At 40.4% G+C, this 25509-nt stretch overlaps 1 protein-coding gene across 1 annotated transcript in view; it reads left to right on the top strand.

Annotated features, from left to right (window-relative positions):
• Positions 1–25509, top strand: part of LOC133050544 (A disintegrin and metallopeptidase domain 3-like) — a 134041-nt gene that overhangs the window by 42007 nt on the left and 66525 nt on the right. The window contains exons 8-11 of the mRNA XM_061134787.1: positions 11654–11725; positions 12180–12346; positions 13402–13483; positions 21205–21344. Coding sequence (XP_060990770.1) covers positions 11654–11725; positions 12180–12346; positions 13402–13483; positions 21205–21344 — 461 coding nt within the window. The remainder of the gene's footprint in view (positions 1–11653; positions 11726–12179; positions 12347–13401; positions 13484–21204; positions 21345–25509) is intronic.

Below are 25509 nucleotides of genomic sequence, written 5' to 3'. Positions count from 1 at the left end.
CTTCCCTGTCCATCACCAATGACTGAAGCTTACTCAAACTCATGTCCATCGAGTCAGTGATGCCATCCAACCATCTCATCTTCTTTCTCCCCCTTCTCCTCCCACTTTCAATTGTTCCCAGAATCAAGGTCTTTTCAAATGAGTCTGTTCTTCACATCAGGGGGCCAAGTATTGGAGTTTCAGCTTCATCATCAGTCCTTCCAATGAATATTCCAGACTGATTTCCTTTAGGAAGGACTGGTTGGATCTTTTGCAGTCCAAGGGACTCTCAAGAGTCTTCTCCAACACCACAATTCAAAAGCATGAATTCTTTGTCCCTCAGCTTTCTTTATAGTCCAACTTTCACCTCCATTCATGACTCCTGGAAAAACCATAGCTTTGACGAGATGGACTTTGCTAGTAATGCCTCTGCTTTTTAATATGCTGTCTAGGTTGGTCATAGCTTTCCTTCCAATGAGAAAGCATCTTAATTTCATGGTTGCAGTCACCATCTGCAGTGATTTTGGAGCCCAAACCGGTAAAGACTGTCACTGTTTTCATTGCTTCCCTGTCGATTTGCCATGAAGTCATGGGATCGGGTGCCATGATCTTAGTTTTTTGAATGTTGAGTTTCAAGCCAACTTTTTCACTCTCCTCTGTCACTTTCATCAAGAGGCTTTTTAGTTCTTCTTTGCTTTCTGCCATAAGGGTGGTTTCATCTGCTTATCTGAGGTTATTGATATTTCTCCCAGCAATCTTGATTCCAGCTTGTCCTTCACCCAGCTTAGCATGTCACATGATGTACTCTGAATATAAGTTAAATAAGCAGGGTGACAATATGCAGCCTTGACGTACTCCTTTCTCGATTTGGAACCAGTCTGTTGTTCCATATCCAGTTTTAACTGTTGCTCCTTGAGCTGCATACAGATTTCTCAGGAGACAGGTCAGGGGTCTGGTAACCCCATCTCTTTAAGAATTTTCCACAGTTTATTGTGATCCACACAGTCAAAGGCTTTGGCATAGAAAATAAAGTGGAAGTAAATGTTTTTCTGGAACTCTCTTGCTTTTTTGAAGATCAGCGTATGTTGGCAGTTTCATCTCTGGCTCCTCTGCCTTCTCTAAAACCAGCATGAACCTCTGGAAGTTCACGGTTCATGTACTGTTGAAGCTTGGCTTGGAGAATTTTGAGCATTACTTTACTAGTGTGAGATGAGTGCAATTGTGCAGTAGTTTAAACATTCTTTGGCATTGCCTTTCTTTGGGTTTGGAATGAAAACTGACCTTTTCCAGTCCTGTGGCCACTGCTGAGTTTTCCAAATTTGCGACATATTGAGTGTAGCACTTTCACAGCATCATCTTTTAGGACTTGAAATAGCTCATCTGGAATTCCATCACCTCCACTAGCTTTGTTCGTAGTGATGCTTCCTAAGGCCCACTTGACTTCGTATTCAAGGATACCTGGCTCTAGGTGAGTGATCACACTGTTGTGATTATCTGGGTCATGACAGTCTTTTTTGTATAGTTCTTCTGTGTATTCTTGCCATGTCTTCTTAATATCTTTTGCTTCTGTTAGGTCCATACCATTTCTGTCCTTTATTGTGCCCATCTTTGCATGAACTGTTCCTTTGGTATCTCTAATTTTCAAGAAGAGATCTCTAGTCTTTCCCATGCTATTGTTTTCCTCTTTTCTCTTGCATTGATCACTGAGGAAGGCTTTCTTATCTCTCCTTGCTATTCTTTGGAACTCTGCATTCAAATGGGTATACTTTTCCTTTTCTCCTTTGGCTTTAGCTTCTCTTCTTTTCATAGTAAGACCTCCTCAGACAACCATTTTGCCTTTTTGCATTTCTTTTTCTTGGGGATGGTCATAATCACTGCCTCCTGTACAATTTCACGAGCCTCCATCCCTAGTTCTTCAGGCACTCTCACTATCAGATCTAATCCATTAAATCTATTTGTCACTTCCACTGTATACTCGTACGAGATTTGATTTAGGTCACACCTGAATGGTCTGGTGGTTTTCCCTACTTTCTTCAATTTAAGTCTGAGTTTAGCAACAAGGAGTTCATGATCTGAGCCACAATCAGCTCCCAGTCTTGTTTTTTCCTGACTGTATAGAGATTCTGCGTGTTTGGCTGCAACAAATATAATCAGTCTTATTTTGATATTGACCACCTGGTGATGTCCATGTGTTGAGTCTTCTCTTACGTTGTTGGAAGTGGGTTTTTGCTATGACCTGTGTGTTCTGTCCGTAGTCCGAGTCCCCGGTCAGGAAAGAAGACTCCTCGAAACAATGCAACTTGCAATAGGGGAATTTATTACTGACTCAAGCCAGGGCCTCCCGCCCTCACCAAGGGTGTGAGGACGAAAAGGCCCTGAGCCCCAGTTCTCTCGGGTATTTATTGGGTACAATTATTCAAATGTAAGCAGCAGGTAGTTGGCCCAAGCGGATTGGTTACACAGTAGGTAGTTGGTGCAAGCAGATTGGTTACACAGTTGCAAGGTAATTTTTGTTGGCCCAACGTGGGGCTTTCAGCTTTCCCCTGATAGGTTCCCTTTTTCTTGCTAGGCATATGTTGATTGGCAGGCTCCAGGAGGCCTGATAATTACGTTACCCTGGGAATCCAGGCCTACTCCTAATCTAGGCTGCCTGTCATGGCGTCAGCTGTGACAGCCTCACATTTTCCCCCTGTCTTTGTACTTTTGTAGAAGAATCTTTTTCTTACCCTGTGATATTGGCTGATATTGTTGTCTCAATATCATAATTTGGATGGTATTTAGGCGCTCTCTAATAAATGAGACCAGACGGTTTAAAATGCATGGACCAAAGGTCAGTAACAATATTAATATTATGAGTGGACCCAGGAGGGTGGAAATCAAAGTGGTCAATCAGGGGGAGCACTGAAACCAAGATTCAAACCAGCCTTGTTGGGCTTTTCGTTCTCTCTTCCACTGGGCTAGTCTCTCTCTTACTTTTTGGAGAGATTTTTATACCACCCCTGAATGGTCGATAATAGAAACAGCGTTTTTTTCCCAGTGCTGCACATAATCTTTTTTGTTGCAGACACAACAAATCTAAACCTCTTTTATTCTGTAACACTACTTCAGCCAAGGAGCTCAAGGATTCTTGGAGGTGTGAAATGGACTTCTCGAGTTGTTCAATATCTTTATCTATTGCAGCCCTTAGTTGATTATACTGTTTATCTTGCAACGTTAAGGCTGCGATCCCACTTCCCATTCCTATAGCATCCAATAAGACTGTCAAAGTCAGGGCAGTGATTTGTTCTCGTTTTACCTTATATTGACCCAATGGGTCTAACCTAGGTTGTAGCTCTTCCTTTGAGTAATAGTTTAGCCGGGGGATCAGGTGGACTAGGACACAGAAATCTTGGGAGGCATTAAGTGCTGCCTTATGGACACACGGGGTTAGTCCGGCGGAGCAAGCCCACCACCCGTTTTCTGGCGGAAGTACCCACTGGTGAGTAGAATTGGGGAGGCTAGTCCTAGGGACTGAATTATTATCACATAGGTGTTGATAAGTCTTAGGGATAGTTCCTACACAGGTGCCTATGCCCGCAATGGAGCCTACTGTCAACCGGCCTGACCCAGGTTGTTGCTGCCGTCTGCAGGCCGAGACATCAGAGGTCAGGTTGAATCTTGAAGAAAAGGCAACCGCCTCATAATAGGGAGGCCTAATATTATAGCAAAGCCAGCAACCATTTGTTAAGTCCGGACGAGAGGCATTTAGGGTGAGATAGGCTGAGGAGATCATTTTCATAAGGGGGTCTGTTGGTGGGAACATGTCAACCCTGGGGGGGTCCCACGGTGCTTGAAGTCGATCTATTAGCCTGACTTTGGTTCTGGGAGGGAGGCTTTGAGGTTGTTCCCTGGGGGGTGGGCTTCAGGGCTATCACCTGGTTTGGTCTTAAGGCTACTTTGGGTGCCAAATAGAGTGGTCCCTATTTTAATTTAAGCTCAAACCGGAATCCTGTGTCATAGCCAGTCTTGTAAAGACGGAGGCCCCAAGCTCGGCCAACATCTCACCTGGTAAATTTTTTTCCTTTGTCTGTGAATTTGATCTGTAATGGGAAACATTGCCCAGGTTTGGATGATACTCCCTTAGTTGGACATTTCTGGGAATTCAGGGGTGATTTTACCTGAATGAGGTCCCTGTCAGAGTTAGTGAGCCAATGGACTGTTCCCTTGGTTTCGCAACCCCAAGCAGCGCAATAAAAAGAGTCAACTCCCCCATATTTTTCAATTTGGTTCCGATCCCTTCCTCCCTCCAGGCAGACATAGACAGGCACCTGTTCGTAGTACTGTGGGCCTTTTCGCTCACAGTTACGGGTGAATAGACTGAAAGAGCCATGGGCAAAGAACTTGGTCAGTTGGTGGGGACCAAGGCCATTACCGTCAGCTGCCAGCACGCACAAATCAAAGGTCAGTACTAGCCACCATGTCCCTTTTGGGGCCACGTTGGAGCTCAAATTAAGCACTTCTCCAGTCTCAGAATTGTAGATCACCCAAGTCAGGTTAGCCGGCTGATGGGGGTTGTGGCTGGTTGCTCCTGGTCCGATGAAAACTGTTATCAGCAGGAGGGTTAAGAGGGCTCTCGTCAAAAAAAAAAAAAAAAAAAAAAAGAGGGCTCTCGTCGTATAAGTTTCAGTTTCAAAGGATTTGACGGGTGAGGTCTTGCCTCCCATTCTGCTTGCGCCTTCTCCTGTTCTTCTGGGGTAGCTTGCCGCACGTGATTGCAGTGAACCCAGGGCCCGATCCCGTCGACCTTAACAGCAGTAGGAGTGGTAAGGAGAACAACATAAGGGCCTTTCCATCTAGGTTTTAATGCTTTAGATTGGTGTCATTTTATCCAAACCCAATCACCCGGGCCAATATAATGTGAGGGGATGGTTTCCTTGCTTGTTCCCTCATGTATCTCTCGAAGTAATTTTCAAACATGGCTATGCGCCTTACTTAATGTCATCAGTGTTTGCTGGAATTGTCCCAAGGTAGGGGGTGGTAGGCATTTTCTCTCGAATATAGGACACACAGGAGGGGGGTCTTCCATACGGAATCTCAAAAGGGGTAAGATTCAGCTTATAAGGGGTGTTACGCGCTCGAAAGAGCGCAAAGGGAAGGAGGGTCACCCAGTCCCCGCCAGTCTCTATTGCCAACTTTGTCAAAGTTTCTTTTAGGGCCCGATTTATTTTTTCAACCTGTCCTGAGCTCTGGGGATTATATTTACAATGTAACTTTCATTTTGTCCCCAGAGCTTGGGCCAGCCCTTGTACAATCTGGCTCACAAAGGCAGGTCCGTTATCAGAGCCCATAGTCACTGACAGCCCATACCTAGGCACTGTCTCCTCTAAGATGTTTTTAGCAACCACTGTTGCTGTCTCTCCCTTAGTGGGGAAGGCTTTTACCCATCCCGAGAAGGTATCTACCAGAACCAATAGATAGCGATACCCGTACTTGCCTGGTCTTACCTCAGTGAAATCTATCTCCCAGTGTTGCCCTGGCTCTTCCCCTCGGTACCTCGTTTTAGTGTGCTGTCTTTTCCCTGTCCTCATCAGCTGGCACGCTTTGCAAGCCTGGATTATCTGTCGTACAGTTGCATTTTGTCGAGGGAACCTCAGGCAGGCCGTCTGGAGAAGTGTCAAGGTCTTTCTCTCCACCAAGTGTGTACTTGTGTGCAGGTGTTCACATAGATGATGACCCAGGATGGCAGGCAATATCAGGTTATTGTTTTGATCTCAGTACCATCCATCTTTGTCATCCTTCTGGAGGGTGGTATCCTCGTTGATCCAAACGAGGTCAGGGAGGGAATAGTCGGGGACTGGCGGCAGAGTTCCCATACCAGGAGGTGGAAGTCCCACAGCTAATATGGGGGCGGCGTAGTCCCGGCTGGCTGCTTCTCAAGCGGCTGCATCAGCAGCCCGATTGCCCCGTGCCCTAGGGTCTTCTCCTTTCTGGTGACCAGGGACATGTACAGTTGCTACTGCCCGGGGCAGTTGAACAGCTTTCAGGAGCCTGGGGATCTCGGGCAAATTCTTGACTTCTTTTTCTTCCGCTGTTCTAAATCCCCTTTCCTGGTATATCGGACCTTGAATATGGACAGTGCTAAAAGCATATCGGCTGTCCGTAAAAATGGTGACTCTCTTCCCTTTTGCTTGTTCCAGAGCCTGTATTAGGGCAATCAACTCTGCTTTTTGTGCAGACGTGTTTGGGGGAAGTGTCTCAGCCCACATTGTCTTGTCCTGAATCATCAACTATAGCGTCTCCCGCCTTCTTTTGTCTATCTTTTACATAGCTGTTGTCATCAGTGAACCATACTAGCTCACTGTTGTTTAGCGGCACATCAGTTAAGTCTTTTCGAGCTGCCAGGGCCTCAGCCAGTATCTCACTGCAATCATGGAGAGGACGGTCCTTCTCTGGGTTAGGTAGAAGCGTGGCTGGATTCAGGAAGCAAGGGGTCTGAAAACGCACCCGTGGGGCATCAAGCAGCAGGGCCTGGTAATGTGTCAAACGGGCATTGGAGATCTACTTACCCGGCGGCTGCTTTAAAACCCCTTCGATGGCGTGGGGGGTGTAAACCCAGAGTTGCTGTCCGTACATCAACTTGTCAGCATCACGGACGAGGAGGGCAGTGGCTGCAATGATGCGGAGGCAAGGGGGCCACCCAGAGGCCACCGGGTCCAATCACTTTGAAAGGTATGCTACCGGCCGCTTCCATGGTCCCCATTGTTGTGTCAAGACCCCCTTTCTTATTCTTTGTTTTTCATCTACAAACAGCTGGAATGGCTTATTTGGGTTAGGCAGGGCAAGGGCTGGGGCTTCTAGTAGGGCCCGTCTGAGTGTCTGGAAAGCCTGTTTCATTGGCTCAGTCCAAGTCCAGTTTGGGGTCTCTTTACTTGTCTCATACAAGGGCTGGGCCTTCTCAGCAAACCCCATGATCCACAGTCTACAATATCTAACAGTCTCTAAAAACTCTCTCACCTGGCGGGGGGTCTTGGGCTCTGGTATCTGCAATATTGTTTCTTTCATGGCCTGAGTTGGCCACCTTTGTCCCTGCCTGATCTTATACCCCAAATAGGTGACCTCTTGCTAGGATATCTGCACCTTCTTTGCACTAGCACGATATCCCAAGGTGCCTAGAGTCTGTAAGAGGTCAGCGGTGGCACGGCTGCATGCCTCCTCTGTGGTTCTAGCCAACATAAGGTCATCCACATATTGCAGCAGGATGACCTCTGGGTGGCGATTCCGATATTCATAGAGGTCCTCACTCAAAGCCTCATTAAACAAGGTAGGGGAGTTTTTGAACCCTTGTGGGAGGCGGGTCCAAGTTAGTTGTACTACCAGTTGGCCTTCCCCGTCAGTCCACTCAAAGGCAAATATTTCCTGGCTCTGGGCCGCCAGGGGTAGTCTGAAAAAAGCATCTTTCAAGTCCAACACAGTGTACCAAGTGTACTCAGGCAGCAGACTGCTCAGGAGGGTATACAGGTTGGGGACAGTAGGGTGTATGTCACTCACCCGCTTGTTGACTTCTCGTAGGTCCTGGACAGGTCTGTAATCCGTACTCTCTGGCTTCTTCACCGGTAGTAAGGGGGTGTTCCAAGGGGATTGGCACCGCTTGAGAATTCCGGCATCCATCAGCCATCGAATGTGGGGAGTGATCCCCCGCCGAGCCTCCTGGCTCATAGGGTATTGTCTCACCCTCACAGGAGTCGGCTCGGCTTTTAGTTTGATGACGACCGGATGTCTCTGTTTAGCCAGTCCCATTCCTGCTGTTTCTGCCCATGCCAACGGGTATTTATGGACCCATGGTTGTATATCTGGTGCTATAACCTCAGAGGGCTTAGGCACAAAAAGTCTGTATTCATCTCTTAAAGCTAGAGACAAGACATGTATTGGCTGTCCAAGTCCATCCTTGACTGACATTCCCCCAGGGTCAAAATGGATCTGAGCATTAACTTTAGTCAACAAGTCCCATCCAAGTAGAGGGGCTGGGCATTCTGGTATCACCAAAAACGAATGGGACACCTAATGGGTCCCCAGATTTACTTTCCATTCCGTGGTCCAACAATATCTTTTTGTCCCCGTGGCTCCCTGCACCAAGCTGGTTTTTTTAGACATTGGTCCCAGTTTTTTATTTAAAACAGAGTGTTGGGCGCCAGTGTCCACCATGAAGCCAACGGGTTTTTCCTCCACATGTATGGTTACCCAGGACTCGGGGAGGGGTGTCGAGTCTTGACTCTCTTAGTCACTGTCTTCCCCCGCATATAGAACTCTAGTTCTAGGGGAAATTCTCTCTCTCTGGGTTGTTCTTCTCTTCGGGTCCCTCTTAGGGCACTCATTTTTCCAGTGACCCCGTTCTTTGCAGTAAGCACACTGATCTTTCTTTAGGGCCTGCCTTTTTGGTCTCTCTGTTTCTCCCGTCTGGGGGCCTCGAGGCTCCCTCAATTCTGTTCCAGCCTTTATCCCCGCAAAAAGAATCTTGGCTAGCTCTCTCTGGTTCTTCCGGTTTTCCTTTGCCCTATGTTCCCTATCTTCTTTCCTGATCTTCTCAGCTAGTTTTCTTTCCTCCCGATGAAGTCATTCCTCTCTTTCTTCTGGGGTCTCCCTATTATTAAATACCTTTTCAGCTGCTTTCAGTAAGTCTTGTATTGTCTGTTCTCTTAACCCCTCTATCTTTTGTAATTTCTTCTTAATATCTGGGGCTGCCTGATTCACAAATGCTAGTAGAACTGCAGCGCGTGATTCTTCAGCCTGGGGGTCCATAGGTGTATATTGCCTAAAGGCTTCCATTAGCCTCTCTAGGAAGGCTGATGGGCTCTCAGTGGTCTCTTGCCTTACTAAATTTACCTTCGCCAAATTTGTTGGCTTCCTAGTTGCGGCCCGCAGGCCAGCCATTTGAGTCTGGCGGTACACTTGGAGACGCTCCCTACCTTCCACTCGCTCAAAATCCCAGTTAGGCCGCAACAGAGGAAACCCCTCGTCCACGAGATGAGGCTGGGCGGTTGGTCTCCCAATGACCTCCGGGACCCCTTTCCACACCTCTGCCAAGATTCGCTCCCATTCTTCCGTGGTGAAGAGCACCTGCAACAGCTGCTGGCAATCATCCTAGGTGGGGTTATGAGTGAACAAAATGGAATCTAAGAGGTCAATGAGGCCTTGGGGTTTCTCTGAAAAAGGAGGATTTTGGGTTTTCCAATTATACAGATCACTCGTGGAAAAGGGCCAGTACTGATAGGTTCGCTTTCCATCTGGGTTAGCTGGTCCCACCCGGACGCGGAGTGCCTGTACAGTAGATGAAGGTAACTCTGGGTCCCCATGATCCTGCTCACCCCTATTTCCTCTATTCCTTCTCCAGGGTCGGGGTTCCCTTATCCCTTCTGATTCATCGAGGGGGGGCTCTTCCCTCCGGGGGAACCTGCAACGGAGGAGGGGCATATGGCGGGGGCCTAATTTCCGTCTCCAAGTCAATCAGGTTCCGGTACGAGGATTCCTGCAAGACCGGTTTTGGGCCCTTATTCTTTTTGGCTTCCTCTGGGAGAGTGGGAGTTTCCATAACCAGGGCCTGTACATTAGGAGAATCAGGGAGTTTGTGAACAAAAGGTTTTAACCATTTGGGCAGATCTTTTACTAGCTCTTGCCAGACCATAACATATGGGACTTCCTTGAAGATAAGATAAGCAAGATGTCCTTGCTTGCTAATTTTATTCAACACAGTGCTGGAAGTCCTTCCCTTAGCAATCAGCAAAGAAAAGGAAATAGAATCCCACTTGGAAAGGAAGAAACAAAATAGTCAATGTTTCAGATGACATGATACTACACATAGAAAATCCTAAAGTGAAAAGAAGTGAAGTCGCTCAGTCATGTCCAACTCTTTGCGATCCCATGTACTGTAGCCTACCAGGCTCCTCTGTCCATGGGATTTTCTAGGCAAGAGTACTGGAGAGGGTTACCATTTCCTTCTCCTGAAAATCCTAAAGACAACACCAAAACTACTAGAGGTAATCAATGTATTGGTAAAGATGCTGGATGCAAATTAATATACAGAAATTTGTTGCATCTCTGTCTACTAACAACGAACTATCAGAAGGATAGACTAAGAAGACTGTCTCCTTTACTACTGCATCAGAATGAATAATACCTAGGAAAAAAATCTAAAGAAGTAAAAGACTTGTACCTAAACAGTTGGAAAGACACACTGTTTTCATAGATTTCAGGAATTACTGTTGTTGAAGTGCCCATGCTCCCAAGGCTATTTAAGGATTAAGTGTAATCCCTGTCAAAATACCAATGGCATTTTTCATGAAACTAGAACAAGTAATTCTAAAATTTGTATGGAAACATGAAAGATCCCAAATTGCCTAATCAATATTGAGAAATAACAGAAGAAAGTATCACACTCCCTGATTTTAGACTATACTACTAAGCTGCAGTAATCAAAATAGTATGATACAAGAATAAACCCAGACACATAGGTCTATGGAATTGAATAAAGAGCCCAGATATAAACTCATGCACTTACGGTCAATTAATCTACAACAAAGGAGGTAAGACTATACATTAAAGAAAAATGCAGTCCTAAAAATAAGTGATGCTGGGAAGACAAGACACCTATGTATATAGGACTGAAAGCAGAACATTTTCTCACACCATATACAAAAATAAATTCAAAATGAAATAAAGACTTAATGTAAGACAGGAAACCATATTAGTCCTGGAAGAAAATATAGGCAGAACACTCTCAGTCATTAATCTTAACAGTGTTATTTTATCTTTCTCCTCAGGCAAAGAAAGTGCAAGGAAAAATAAGCAAATAGTAACTACTTAAAAGCTTTTGCACAGCAAAGGAAACCATAAACAAATGAAAAGATAGCCTGTAGAATGGGAAAAGAGTAGTTGCCAGTTATGACTGATAAAAGGTTAATATCCAAACTATATAAAGAGTTCATACAACTCAATATCAAAAAGAACCCAATTTAAAAGTGTGCAAGAGAACTGAACAGACAGTTTTTCAAGGAAGACCTACAGAGCACAGAAAAGATGTTCAGCATGTCTGAAATGCAAATCAGAACTATTGAAAGATATCACCCGGCACTTATCACAATGACTATAATCAAAAAGCCACAAATAACAATTGTTGGCAAGGATGTGAATAAAATGGAACCCTTATTAATTATGCAATCTTGGAATCTTAACTTTTGATCCTAAACAACTACATGTGTAAAGAGGAATATAATCATCACCATCTCATTTTAATATTGTTGTTGTTGTTTAGTCAGTCACTGTGTCATATCCAACTGTCTTGAAACCCCATGGACCGTAGCCCCTCCAGGCTCCTCTGTCCATGGGATTTCCCAGGCAAGAATGCTGGAGTGAGTTGCCATTCCCGTCTGCAGGGGATCTTCCTGACCCAGGGATCAAACCCACATCTCCTGCATTGGCAGGCAGATTCTTTAATACTGAGCCAGTTGGGAATCCCTATTTTATATTATCTGTTACTATGTCCCTAGGTTTAAGTCTAGAATTTGTTAAGTATTTGTTAAGTCTTAGTTATATTTTTGTCCTTTTGCTTGCATGTTGCATTATTTTAACATTTTTATATCCATCGAAATGTGGTAGTTTAGTCATTTTCACTGATGATTAAAAAATACAATTTGCCTTTCAGTATGATTATATGGGCTCTGAAGTGGCAATTGCATCTGAGAAAATTATCTATATTTTTAGTCTAATCAACACTGTGAGTATTTACCTTTCATATTTAAGTAAGAAGCATTCATGTAAATACAGTAGCATTGTTTGAATAATAGCAGGTGCACTTTTTAAAATACTCCTGTATTTATTTGGCTGCATTGGTTCTCGGTTGCGACACGTGGGTTTGTTTCTTGTGCTTCACCGGCTCAATAGTTGCCATGCATGGTCTTTGTTCCTCTGCAGCAGTGGGATCTTCCTGGACCAGAAATGGAATCCACGACCCGTGCAGGTTGAAAAGCAGATTCTTAACTACAGCCCACCAGTGAAGTCCCACATGTGCAATTTTATAAAATGTATACTCCTGCAAACTTGTTTATCCCACCAATGAATTTCATCTGAAAAAGAAGATAGTTAATCAGATATACTGGTATTGCATATAAATGGATAGTATTATATTTATGATTACTTATAGCCATATATCATGAATCTCCTGTTTTTAGATGTATTCTCAGCTTCAAGTGTCTGTTATGTTAACTTCTCTGGAGATCTGGTCAGATCGAAATAAGATTTCAACTGATGGGGATGCACATGATGTACTACAAAGATTTGTGTCCTGGAGAGAAACATTTTTATTACAAAGGTCCCATGATTTGGCATACTTATTAGTGTAAGTAATTTGTTTCATTGGTATAAAGTTTATCAAACTATAAGTTAAATATCAAAATTGTTCCCAAAATTTATTGTTTAGAATAGCAAAGATAGTTTAAAAAATGACTATGTGAGTACTGTGTTGGCAGAATGCAAGCTATAAAAATCTGATGATACCATGTAAGACACTAAAGCATGGTGGGCCATTATCCTGAGTGGTCTGCTTACTTCTGAGTTTAAAGAACTGAAAATATGAAAAGCCTTGGGATAACATAGGGCCTCTATGGTTTTAAAGAATTTTGCAGAGGTAAGTAACCAAGACCAGCATTTTAACATTAAATAAAGCATACATTAGTTAACAGAATGCAATAAATCCATATAAATATGCTTACAGGAGAAAACAGGTAATATGGTGACCTATCCTGACCTAAAGTGTAGCTATTTAGCTGCTTGCACTGTAACTTTCAAGAGTCTTTCTATATACTGATCTGATTATTTTGGATGGAAAGAAACAAAAACATGATTCTGAAAGGCCTTAAGTAATATGAATACATCTATAAATCTCTGGTGTCTCTGTGGAATTCAAGGTCAGGTTTGGAGGTTCAGGAGCAGCTTTAACTAAGGATTCATGTGTGTGTGGACACTTAATGCATCCCATCTCTGTTTTTCCTGATGACTGTGCTGTACACTCTTTCTCTTTCATCCTCCAGTCAACACTTTTTATGCCATCTGAGGTTTTACTACATGCAAATTCATGGCAGTAATCTATCCTGACTTTGCTGTCTTAGAACTTTGTCCATCCAGTGTTGACAGCAGTGGTGATTAATTTCTGGAAGGATGAGGCACTGCTGGATTTTAAGCTGTGCATCATACAGTGTTAACGTTGACTTTTGAACTTAATTTGGAGGCACCGGGGAGACGACCCAACTACAAAATGATTGAGAGCATTAGACATGATACACAATATTCATATTTTAAAGAAAGCAGCTTTATTGAAGACTCTAATTCTTAAAGATCATTGAGTCATTAATAACTTAAAGTGCATTTATCCACAAGAAAAATGTTATTATTTAGTTACAGGGACCATCCTACTTATGTAGGAGCAACATATCATGGAATGGCATGTGATCCAAAGTTTGCTGCAGGGCTTGTTCTGGTATGTCCCTTCTCTTCAGTACTTATATCATGTTTTGAAAGTTAATATCTTCTTTAAGAAAGAAAAGTGTGTATAGTATACCTAACATCTTATTAAATTAATATTTGAATACAGTGCTGTATTTTTTACTTTATACCTCACATTGTCATTCTTTTAAATTTTTTTCTTTTTTTTTCCATTTGTTTTTATTAGTTGGAGGCTAATTACTTTATAATATTGTAGTGGTTTTATTTTGGTAAAATACACATTATATAAAACTGACCATCTTAAGTATTATATGTTCACTGTGCAATAGTGTTGAGTCTGTCTGCATTGTTGTGAAATAGATGTGTAGAATCTTTATCTTGCTTTAATGAAACTTCATACACGTTGGCCAACAAGGCCTCATTTTCCATACCTCCATCCCCTGGCAACCACGATTCTCCTCTCTGCTTCTGTGAGTATGATATATTTTAGATCCCACATATAAGGTAGACAATACAATGTTGTCTTTCTGTGTCTGGTTTATTTCTCTTTGAATAATGCATCCAGCTTCATCCATGTTTTTGAAAATGGCAGGATTTCATTCTTTTTATGACTGAATAATATTTCATGTTATTCATATATGCATATAAATCATATCATATTATACATTTGTATATATAGATATTTTCTTTATGAATTCATATATTAGCAATCACTTAGTTTGGTTCCATATCTTGGTGATTGTGATAATGCTACAATTAACATGAGAGATGGGAATGCAGATCTCTCTGAGATAGTAATTTCAGTTATTTTGGAGATATACCTAGAAGTGGGTTTGCTGGATCATATGGTATTTCTAGTTTTAATATTATGAAGACTCATAATACTGAGGTCCAGAGTGGTTGCATCATTTCATAATCCCACCAGCATTTCACATTTCATATTTTATTCATCCCACCCTCATTAAGAGTTGTTATTCTTTGTTGTTGTTAATCATTCCAAGGGGTATGAGGTGATATCACATTTTGCTTTTCACTGTAGCTTTACAATCACTAGTGATCTTGAGCCACCTTTTCATATCCTTTTTGGTGTTTTGTACATCATCTCTGGAGAAATTAATGTTTATTCAAGACCTTAGCCCATTTTTTAACTGCATTACTTGATTTTCTTGTTTAGTTACAGCAGTTCTTCTTTTTAGCATCAATACCTTTGAATTTCCTTCATCCAGTTCCCCTCCTCTCAACCTCTGCCCCCAGTGTCCATAAATCTAGTCCCTTTTTTGAGTTTCCTATTTAAAATGATTATCACAATAAGTCTAGAAATGATACATCATTATACAAAGATTGTTGTTCAGTCACTCAGTTGTATCTGACTCTTTGCGAACCCATGGAACTGCAGCACGCCAAGCTTCCCTGTCCTTCACCATCTCCCAGAATTTGCTCAAACTCAATTTGCATGGAATCAGTGATGCCATCCAACCATCTCATCTATCGTCTGCTTCTCCTCCTGCCTTCTATCTTTCCCAGCATCAGAGTCTTTTCTAATGAGTTGGCTCTTCGCATCACGTGGCCAAAGTATCGGAGCTTCAACTTCACCATCAGACCTTCCAATGACCATTCAGAATTGATTTCCTTTCAGGTAAACTGGCTTGATCTCCTTGCTGTCCAAGGGACTTTTAGCAGTCTTCTCCAGCACCACAGCTCAAAAGCATCAATTCTTTGGCATTGAGGCTCCTTCGTGGTCCAACACTCACATCCATACATGACTATGGGAAAAACCACAGCTTTGACTATACAGACCTTTGTCAGCAAATTAATGTCTCTGCTTTTTAATCTGCTGTCTTGGTTTGTCATAGCTTTTCTTCCAAGGAGCAAGCATCTTTTAATTTCATGGCTGCAGTCACCAACTGCAGTGATTTTGGTGCCCAAGAAAATAAAGTCTCTCACTGTTTCCATTGTTTCACCATCTATTTGCCATGAAGTGATGGGACTGGATGCCATGATCTTAGTTTTTTGAATGTTCAGTTTTAAGCCAGCTTTTTTTACTACTCTCCTCTTTCACTTTCATCAAAAGGTTCTTTAGTTCCTCTTTGCTTTCTGCCATAAGTGTGGTGTCATCTGCATCTCTGAGGTTATTGTTTTTTCTCCTGGCAATCTTGATTCCAGCTTGTGCTTCATCAAGCCCGGCATTTCACGTGATGTACTCTGCATATAAGTTAAATAAGTAGAGTGACAATATGCAGCCTTGACATATTCCTGTCCCAGTTTTGAACCAGTCTGTTGCTCTGTGTACAGTTCTAACTAGAGGCAGGTAAGATGGTCTGGTGTTCATGTCTATTGAAGAGTTTTCCACAGTTTGTTGTGATCCACAGTGTCAAAGGTTTTAGCATAGACAATGAAGCAGGAGTAGATGTTTTTCTGGAATATTGCTTTCTCTATGATCCTATGGATGTTTGTAATTTGATCTCTGGTTCCTCTGCCAGCTTGAAAGTCTGGAAGTTCTTGATTCACATACTGTCGACGCCTGGCTTAGAGAATTTTGAGCACTACTTTGCTAGCATGTGAAATGAGTTCAATTATGTGGTAGTTTGAAGATTCTTTGGCATTGCCCTTCTTTGGTATTGGAATGAAAACTGACCTTTTCCAGTCCTGTGGCCACTGCTGTGAACTTTCCAAATGTGCTGGCATATTGAGTGTAGCACTTTCACAGCATCATCTTTTAGGATTTGAAATAACTCAACTGGAATTCCATCACTTTCACTAACGTTGTTCATAGTGATGCTTCCTAAGGCCCACTTGACTTCGCATTCCAGGATGTCTGGCTCTAGGTGAGTGATCACATCATCGTGGTTATCTGGGTCATGATGATCTTTTTTGTACAGTTCTTCTGTGTATTCTTGCCACCTCTTCTTAATGCCTTCTGCTTCTGTTAGGTCCATACCATTTCTGTCCTTTATTGCACCCATCTTTGCTTGAAATGTGCCCTTGATAGTTCTAATTTTCTTGATTTCAAAGATACTGCATTGATTAGATTCCCCACACCTTGCATTTCATACCCATGACTCATTTATTTCAAAATCGGAAGTTGTATCTCTTAATCTCTTTCACCTATTTCTTTCTTTCCCCAGGTGCCTCCATTCTGGCAGCCACCTGTTTCTTCTCTATATTTATAACTCTGTTTCTGTTTTATGTTTTTTCATTTGTTTTTAGGTTCCACTTAAGAAAAATTATACAGTATTTGTGCTTCTCTCTCTGACATATTGTGTGTGTGTGTGTGTGTGTGTGGGTGGGTGTGCGTGCACTCTGAATTGTTTCCAGCCCTTTGAGAGCCCATGGACAGTAGCCTGCCAGGCTCCTCTATCTGTGGAATTTGCCAGGCAAGAATACTGGAATGGGTTGTCATTTCCTTCTCCAGGGAATCTTCCCAGCTGAAGGGTTGAACCTACATTACTTGTGTTCCCTGCGTCAGCAGGCATTTCCTTTGTATGAGAAGCCATTTTGACATATTATACTTAGCCAAGGGACTCTCAAGAATCTTCTCCAGAACCAAATTTGAAGGCATCAGTTCTTCAGCATTCAGCCTTCTTTACGGTCTAACTCTTACATCCATACATGACTACTGGAAAAACCATAGCTTTGACTATTCAGACCTTGGTAAGCAAAGTGATGTCTCTGATTTTTAAGATGCTGTCCACGTTTGTCATAGCTTTTCTTCCAAGGAGCAAGCATCTTTTAATTTTGTGACTGCAGTGACCATCCGGAATGATTTTGGAGCCCAAGAAAATAAAATCTGTCACTGTTTATACTTTTTCCCCATCTATTTGCCATGAAGTGATGGGACTGGATGTCATGATCTTAGTTTTTTGAATGTTGAGTTTTAAGACAGTTTTTTTCACTCTCCTCTTTCATCTTCATCAAGAAGCTCTTTAGTTCCTCTTCGTTTTCTGCCATTAGAGTGATATCATCTGCATATCTGAAGTTGTTGATTTTTCTCCTGACAATCCTGATTCCAGCTTGTGATTCATTCAGCCTGACATTTTTTTCCCCATTTATTTTTATTAGTTGGAGGCTAATTACTTTATAATATTGTAGTGGTTTTTGCCACACATTGACATGAATCAGCCATGGATTTACATGTATTCCCCATCCCGATCCCCCCTCCCAACTCCCTCTCCACCCGATCCCTCTGGGTCTTCCCAGTGCACCAGCCCTGAGTACTTGTCTCATGCATCCAACAAATGAGACCTAATTAAACTTAAAAGCTTTTGCGCAACAAAGGAAACTATAAGCAAGGTGAAAAGGCAGCCCTCAGATTGGGAGAAAATAATAGCAAATGAAGCAACAGACAAAGGATTAATCTCAGAAATATACAAGCAACTCCTGCAGCTCAATTCCAGAAAAATAAATGATCCAGACTGACATTTTGCATGATGTATTCTCCATAGAAGTTAAATAAACAGAGTGAGTGTATACAGCCTTGGCATGTTCATTTTGAATCAGTCTGTTGTTCCATGTTCAATTCTGACTCTGTTGCTTCTTGACCTGCCGTGGAATTCTTCAGGCAAGAATACTGGAGTGGGTAGCCATCCCTTCTCAGGGGATCGTCCTGACCCAGGGATTGATCCCAGGTCTCCTCCACTGCAGGCGGATTCTTTACCATCTAAGCTACCAGGGCAGCCCTTGGTGGTCTTATTCCTATGTATTTGATTCTTTTCTATATGATAATCCATGAAATTGTTCCTTAAATTTCTTTTTCTCATTTTTATTGCTAGTGTGTAGAAATGCAACAAATTTGTCCATATTAATTTTGTAGCCTGAAACTTTACCAAATTCATTGATGAATTCTAGTAGCTTTCTGAAACCATCTTTAGAATCCTACATACACAAGATCATGTCATCTGCAAACAGTGACAGTTTAACTTCTTCTTTTCCAGTTTGAATTCCCTTTACCTTATTTTCTTTTCTTATAGCTACAGCTAGGACTTCCAAAGCTATGTTGAATATATGTAGTGGGAATGGACATCCTTGTCTTTTTCCTGATCTTAAATGCTTTCAGCCCTTCACGATTAAGTATGATGTTAGCTGTAGGTTTGTTATATATGGTCATTATTGTGTTGAGGTATGTTCCCACTCTGCCCAGATTCTGGAGAGCTGTTATCACAAATATTGCTGACTTTTGTCCATAGGTTTTCTGCATTTATTGAGATTATCATCTGGTCTTTATTCTTCAATTTGTTGATGTGATGTATCACATTGATTAATTTGCATATACTGACAAATCCTTCCATCCCTTGGATGAATCCCACTTGATCATGGTGAATGATCCGTCTAATGTATTGCTGGATTTGAATTGATAGTATTTTGTTGAGGATTTTTGCATCTGTACTCATCAGTGATACTGGCCTGTAATTTTGTTTTTTGTGATATCTTTGTCTGGTATCAGGGTGATAGTGGCCTCATAGAATGAGTTTGGAAGTTTTCCTTCCTCTACAGTTTTTGGAACTGTTTCAGAGGATAAGTGTTAACTTCTCTAAATGTTTGACAGAATTTACCTGTGAAGCCATCGGGTCATGGACTTTTGTTTGTTGGAAGTTTTTAATCACAGTTTCAATTTCAGTGCTTGTGATTCATCTGTTCACATTTTCTGTTTCTTCCTGGTTCAGTCTGGGAAAACCATATCTAAGAATCTGTCATTTCATCCAGGTTGTCCATTTTACTGGCATAGAGTTGTTCATAGTAGTCTCTTATGATCCTTTGTATTTCTGTGGAGTCAGTTGTGTCTTCCCTTTTTTCATTTCTAATTTTATTGTTTTGAGGCCTCTCACATTTTTTCCTGATGTGTCTGGCTTAAGATTTCTCAGCTTAGTTTTATCTTTGCAAATCAGCAGCTTTTAGTTTCATTGATATTCACAGTTGTTTTCTTTGTCTATATCTCATTTATTTCTGCTGTTATCTTCATGATTCTTTTCCTTCTACTAAATTAAGGTTTCATTTCTTCTTCTTCCTCTATTTGTTTTAGGTATAAGCTTGCATTGTTTATTTGAGATTTTTTTCTTATTTTTTGAGGTAGAATTTCTATCAACTTCCCTCTCAGAACTGCTTTTAACTGCATCCCATAGGTTTTCGACCATTGTGCTTTCATTTTCATTTGTCTCTAGGTAATTTTTTATTTTGTCTTTGATTTTTTTAGTGGTCCATTGGTTGTTTAGTAGCATGTTGTTTAGCTGCCACATGTTTCTGTTGTTTTTTTTTAAATAGATTTTTGTTGTAGCTTATTTCTAATCTCATAGCATTGTGATCAGGAAAGATGCTTGATGTGATTTCAGTTTTTTTATATTTACCGGGGCTCACCTTGTGGCCCAGCACGTGGTCATTCCTGGAGGATGTTCCCTGTGCAGTTGAGAGGAATGTGTAGTCTGTTGCTTTTGGATGGAATGTTCTAGAAATATCAGTTAAATCCTACTGATCTAAAGTGTATTGGAATTGAAGGCCTTTGTTTCCTTATTAGTTTTCTATCAGCATTATCTGTCCATTGAGGAAGGAGGGGTGTTAAAGTCCCCCACTATTATTGTGTTACTGTCAATTTCTTCCTTTATGGTTGTTTGTATTTGCCTTACATATTCAGGAGCTCCTATGTTGGGTGTGTACATATTTATAATTGGTATGTCCTTTTCTGGAATTGAACCCTTGATCATTCTGTAGGGTCCTTCTTTGTCTCTCATAACAGTATTTGTTTTAAAGTCTACTTTTTCTGAAAACAGCATTCTTTCCCCAGCTTTCTTTTGATTTCTATTTGTGTGGAATATCATCCCCTGTTCCCTTACTCTCAGTCTGTAAGTTTCCCTAGCTCTGACAAGGGTCTCTTGTCGACAGTATATATACCAGTCTTGTTTTTGTATCCACTCAGGCAGTCTTTGTCTTTTGGTTGTGCATTTAATCCATTTTCATTTAAGGTAATTATCAACATGTATTATCCTATTACCATTTGGGCTTATCTGTTATAGGTCTTTTCCTTTCCTTGTGTTTCCTGCCTAGAGAAGTTCCTTTAGCATTTATTGTAAAGCTGGTTTTGTGGTGCTGAATTCTCTTATGTTTTCCTTGGCTGTAAACTTTTTGATTTCTCCATCAAATCTGAATTAGAGTCTTGCTAGTTAGAGGATTCTTGGTTAGTATAAGAAGCCAGTTTGAAAACTCTACACACTGTATCATTCCAAATCTATTACGATCTGGAAAAGGCAAAACTATGGAGATAGTTAAAAACATCATTGATTAACAACCAGGGCTTTGTGTGTTGCTTTCATCACTACTCAAGTTTCATTTTTTTAATGCTAGCATTCTGCCTTTAGGAAAAAATTGATGTTATCCTAAAACTATTTCTGACATTAAAACTGACTGTCAGTTAAGAATCTGTGTATTTTTCAAAGTGTTTAAATTAAAAGTATTATAGTTACTGAAACAATGATTAATCTTCTCAGAATATTTTTTTCAGTTTATTAGAATTAAATCAGTAGCATGTAATGAAAACATATATTATTAATATTGTTGTTTATAGGTGAATGCCATTTGTATTGAGAGTACTATTATGCAAAAAGAATAACAAAATCTAACTTTGCCTATTTTCTTAAGAAAATAATGAGCTTTATATAAAAGCTTATTAAATTAGTATTTGCATTTAGATAATATAGTCACAATTACATGAAAAAACCAGGGGTTGAAGAAAATAACTTGAGCAACCATTCTGTTTTTTATTTCATTTAGTATTCAAAGATGATAACTTTAGAGGCATTTTCAGTTATTTTCACACAGTTACTTGGAATTATGCTGGGATTAAGGTATAATAATGACATCTACGAATGTTCCTGTCCAGGCACTGCATGCATAATGAATCCTGGAGCAATGTAAGATGTGATTTTTATCAAAACTTTGTCTTCTTTTGGGAGATATTTATAGCATTTCTTGATGTATGATATCTTTGATATAATGTAGACAAAAGCATTCTTACTAAATATCTATGAATTATTTTAATGTTTATTAAAGGGAATGAGTATTTGATATTGTAGAAAATGTGCTTCATATTTCTATGTTCAGTGCTATAGTATCAAGTCATTGATGATGAGTTCCTGAGAAGCACTGTAATCTTGATGTGAGATTCATTAATCTATCAAAAAATATTTAAACATGTACAGTTACAAGAATTGTGTTAGTCTGTCATGTGAATGATTAACAAGTTAGAAAAATGTTATATATTTTATATAGTTCAATCGGGGACAGAATTTTAAAGTCAACATGAGAATAAGCAAAATTTAAATGACTTATATTAAGTGCCTAGAGGGAATTAAAAGGGAATACATGGAGAAGAGAAACTTAATGGTAAAAAAAAGGGGGGGGGATGTCTAGGAAGCTTTCTATAAGACAAAACTCATGTTGGGACCTGAAAGAGAAGAAATAATTCTGGTCACATGAAGAACTTGTTGAAAACTTTTCAGGGAAAGACAGTGAAGTGATTCGTGGATATGAAGAAATGTTAAAAGCTCAAAAGACTGGGAAGGATAAAACAAACCAAAAGAAATGACTGAAACTATATGGAAGAATGTTAAAAGCATAGAATTTTCTTTTAAAGATGGTAAAATGCAATCAGGTTAAAGAATCGTGATTCAGAGAAAGAGGTCCAGGAAGGACTAGAAAATGTAGGAAAAGAGCTAAGCAAACAATCATGATACAGAAATTGGGATTTTATGATAAGTGTAACAATACACATTTTAATTGATTTATGCAGCAGGGATAATAAAATATGTTTTGTAACATGAATGTTAAATATTTCACACAGAGTAACAACAGAGTAATACTGTTACTGAATTAAGTCCCATGGACCCTAGCCTCTCTGCCTGGACTGGGGACGGTTCTGTTTTGTTTTATTCAAGAAGCAGAGTAATGAAATGGAAGCTGAGATTTCTCAACAGATAACAAAATTTCTTCAATGGGCAAAGAATGAAGAAGTTCACAGATGAACTTCTCACCCATGCGGTGATAGGGATTTACTTTAAAAATGTAAAGACGACGGGAGGACGAGTGAGGCTAGTGATGCAGAAGCATATGCATTAGTCCTCCAGGGAAGGGGCAGTGCTTTTTCAAAGGAGTGGGGTGCCTACATTTGGTAATCCTTTGTGAACAATAATTTCCATTTATAGGCACTGGTAGGTGTGTCATTTAATATTCTAATATAGTAAAATAAACATATAATGAGACTCATGCTCTCTTGGAGTTCTCATTGCTCACCATCTTGGACCCAGCTACTTCTTTCTTTTTTTTTTTTTGTTTATTTTTTCATTTGTTTGTTGCTTCCTTTCTTATCCCTGGACCCTTTACTTTAGAGATTTATGGTAACTCTTGTTAAATGTGCAGGGTGATAGGTTTTGAGCAAAGACTGGGGCAGATTTTGAGCAATGATTGGAGCAACTTTGCCAATGGTATTTGGTAAATGGTGATTCTCATAGTATACAGCAGTTTTGTAAGTTTGAGAGAAAGGGAGATGAGAAAGCTCTGGTCAGAGGGACTTGCTTGCTGGGTCCCATGGGACTCTAATAACCACAATTGAAGAAGTAAGTTCTTAGTCAGCTGTCTCCCCAGGGCACTGCACAGAGAGGAGATTGAAACACACCCCAGACTTTCTGTGAAAGTGGCCTATTAGTGTGTCCAGGAGATTTTGTCTGAAAGGGAAGCTTCCTGTTTGGCACACATCTTACAGCCTTTGGTGGTTCTCTCATCAAGCAGAGCCCAGTGGGCCAAATGTCACCCTGCCCATTTGCTTTCACCAAAATTTTGAGAATGCCACCCATCTTTCTTCTCTATATTGCCTTCCTCTGTTGACCTGTGTAGCTTACGTTTACACTCAGAGGCATGTATAATTTGCATACTTTAAAGGCTGCTAGCTGAAGGTAGGGTTTTCAATCACCCCAATCTTAGATGCTAAGTCAGGTCCTTCATTTTAGGACATTGACAGGTCTGAGCATACCCTTAACAACTCAAAGATACTGATAATGCAATTAGCTGATGCTTGGACAATATGGAAATTTTCAAAGAAAAGCAAAATCTAGGATAGGTTTGAATGACTAGATTCATCTTGTTTAGTGCCACTCCTTCAAGACTGGGAGAGATGACTGTTTTATCTAGAGTTAGATAAACAAGAGACAATTAAGTTAAATGCAGAAACAACAGAACAGATTCCAAACAAAAGAATGAGATACTTTAATAAGGTAATATATCATAAAATTACCATAATCAAATGGATATAAATGAATTACCCAGTAAAGAATTCAAAATAATATGCTGAAAGATGTTCACCAAGATAAGGAGAAGACTGCATGAACAATGTGAGAACATAAAAACCACAAGAAATATAAAGAAATACTGCATAGAAGTCAGAGGACTGAAAAATACAAAACTGAACTGAAATATACAATAGAATATTGCAGTGTTAAACTAAAAAGAGCATAGAAACGATTAACAAACTCAGCAAAAGGAAAAATGACTGCACAAACATTAAGGTAAGGGAACTATAGGACAACATCATGTGGACCAATAATCACTTTATGTAGGTTCCAGAAGAATGAGAAAGGGACAGAAAGCTTTTCTGAAGAAATAATGGCTAAATTGTTCCCTAAGTTGGGAAAGGAGACAGACATCCAGATTTAAAGAGCCCAGAATTGTAAATAAGATGAATTCAATGAGACCCACACCAAGAAACATAATTAAACGTCAAACATTAAAGACAGGAAGCATCTTAGAAGCAGCAGCTTCTAAGGGAACCTCTTATAAGAACATGAGGAGCTTTGACAGCAGTCACATTGCAGGCCAGTAGGTAGTGGTATGGTAAATTCACAATGCTGAAAGAAAAAGATGACTTTTACCAAGCAAAGTTGTCATTCAGAATTGAAGAGAAGAGAGAAGAGTTTTACAGACATGCAAAATCTAAAGGAGTTTAACACCATTAGCCCAACCTTAGTAGAAGTAGTAAATGGAGTTCTTTAATGTTTAGAAAAGGTATTAATTAGTAAAAGGAAAACATAAGAAGTATAAGTCTCAATGGTAAAAGTAAATATATACTGAAATTCAGAATAATTGAATAAGTAAAGTAGGCAATTGGGCTTCCCTTGTGTCTAAACTGGTAAAGAATCTGCCTACAATGTGGGAGACCTGGGTTTGATCCCTGGGTTGGGAAGATCTTCTGGAGAAGGTCTCCTGGAGATGGGAATGGCTACCCCCTCCAGTATTCTGACCTGGAGAATTGCATGGACTCCATAGTCCATAGGGTTGCAAAGAAACAGACATGACTGAGTGGCTTTCACTTTCACTTTCAAAGCAGGTAATTAAAGGCAACATGGTTTGCATAAAAGTCAAGAGTCATGAAAAGTACAACTATAATGTGATAAGCTATATGTAACATAACAAGTTATAAAATATACAAAGCTTAAAACCTGTTGAGGAAAATAAATATATTCTAAGTCAAAATATAGAGTGTATTCAAAGCTTTGTTATCTACTTAGACTGTGAGAGATATATTGTTGTTATGTGCAAGCCTCATGGTAACCATAAAACAAAAACAAAACACAATTCAAACCAAACCCAAAACCAAAAAAAGAGAAAAATTGGGAACACAAAAGAGAAAAAAAAAGAAGGAATGCAGGAAGAGAGCAAGAGCAGAAGAAAGCATCAGAGGAACTACAAAATAGCCAGAAAAGAAGGGGCAAAATGACAGTAAGTTCATGCCATCAAAAATTACTTTTAAAGCAGATGTATCAAATTTTCCAGTCAAAAGACACAATGGATGATGAATGAAAAGCAAGACCCACCACTCTCATACCTACAAGTGATTCCGTGCAGGTGTAAAGACACACAAACTAAAACTGAAAAGATGGAAAAAGATAGTCCACATAAATAGAAACCCAAAGAAAGCTGGAGTTAAGTATACTAATATCAGATAAAATGGGCTTTACAACAAATATGGATAGTAAGAGATAAAGAAGGGTACTGCTTACTGATATCAGGAACTATACAGGAAGAAGA

Source organism: Dama dama, chromosome 32 (genome assembly GCF_033118175.1).
Source record: "Dama dama isolate Ldn47 chromosome 32, ASM3311817v1, whole genome shotgun sequence".
Lineage (NCBI taxonomy): Eukaryota > Metazoa > Chordata > Mammalia > Artiodactyla > Cervidae > Dama > Dama dama.
Note: the sequence above shows the minus strand (reverse complement) of the source record. Positions and strands in the feature narration are given on the sequence as shown.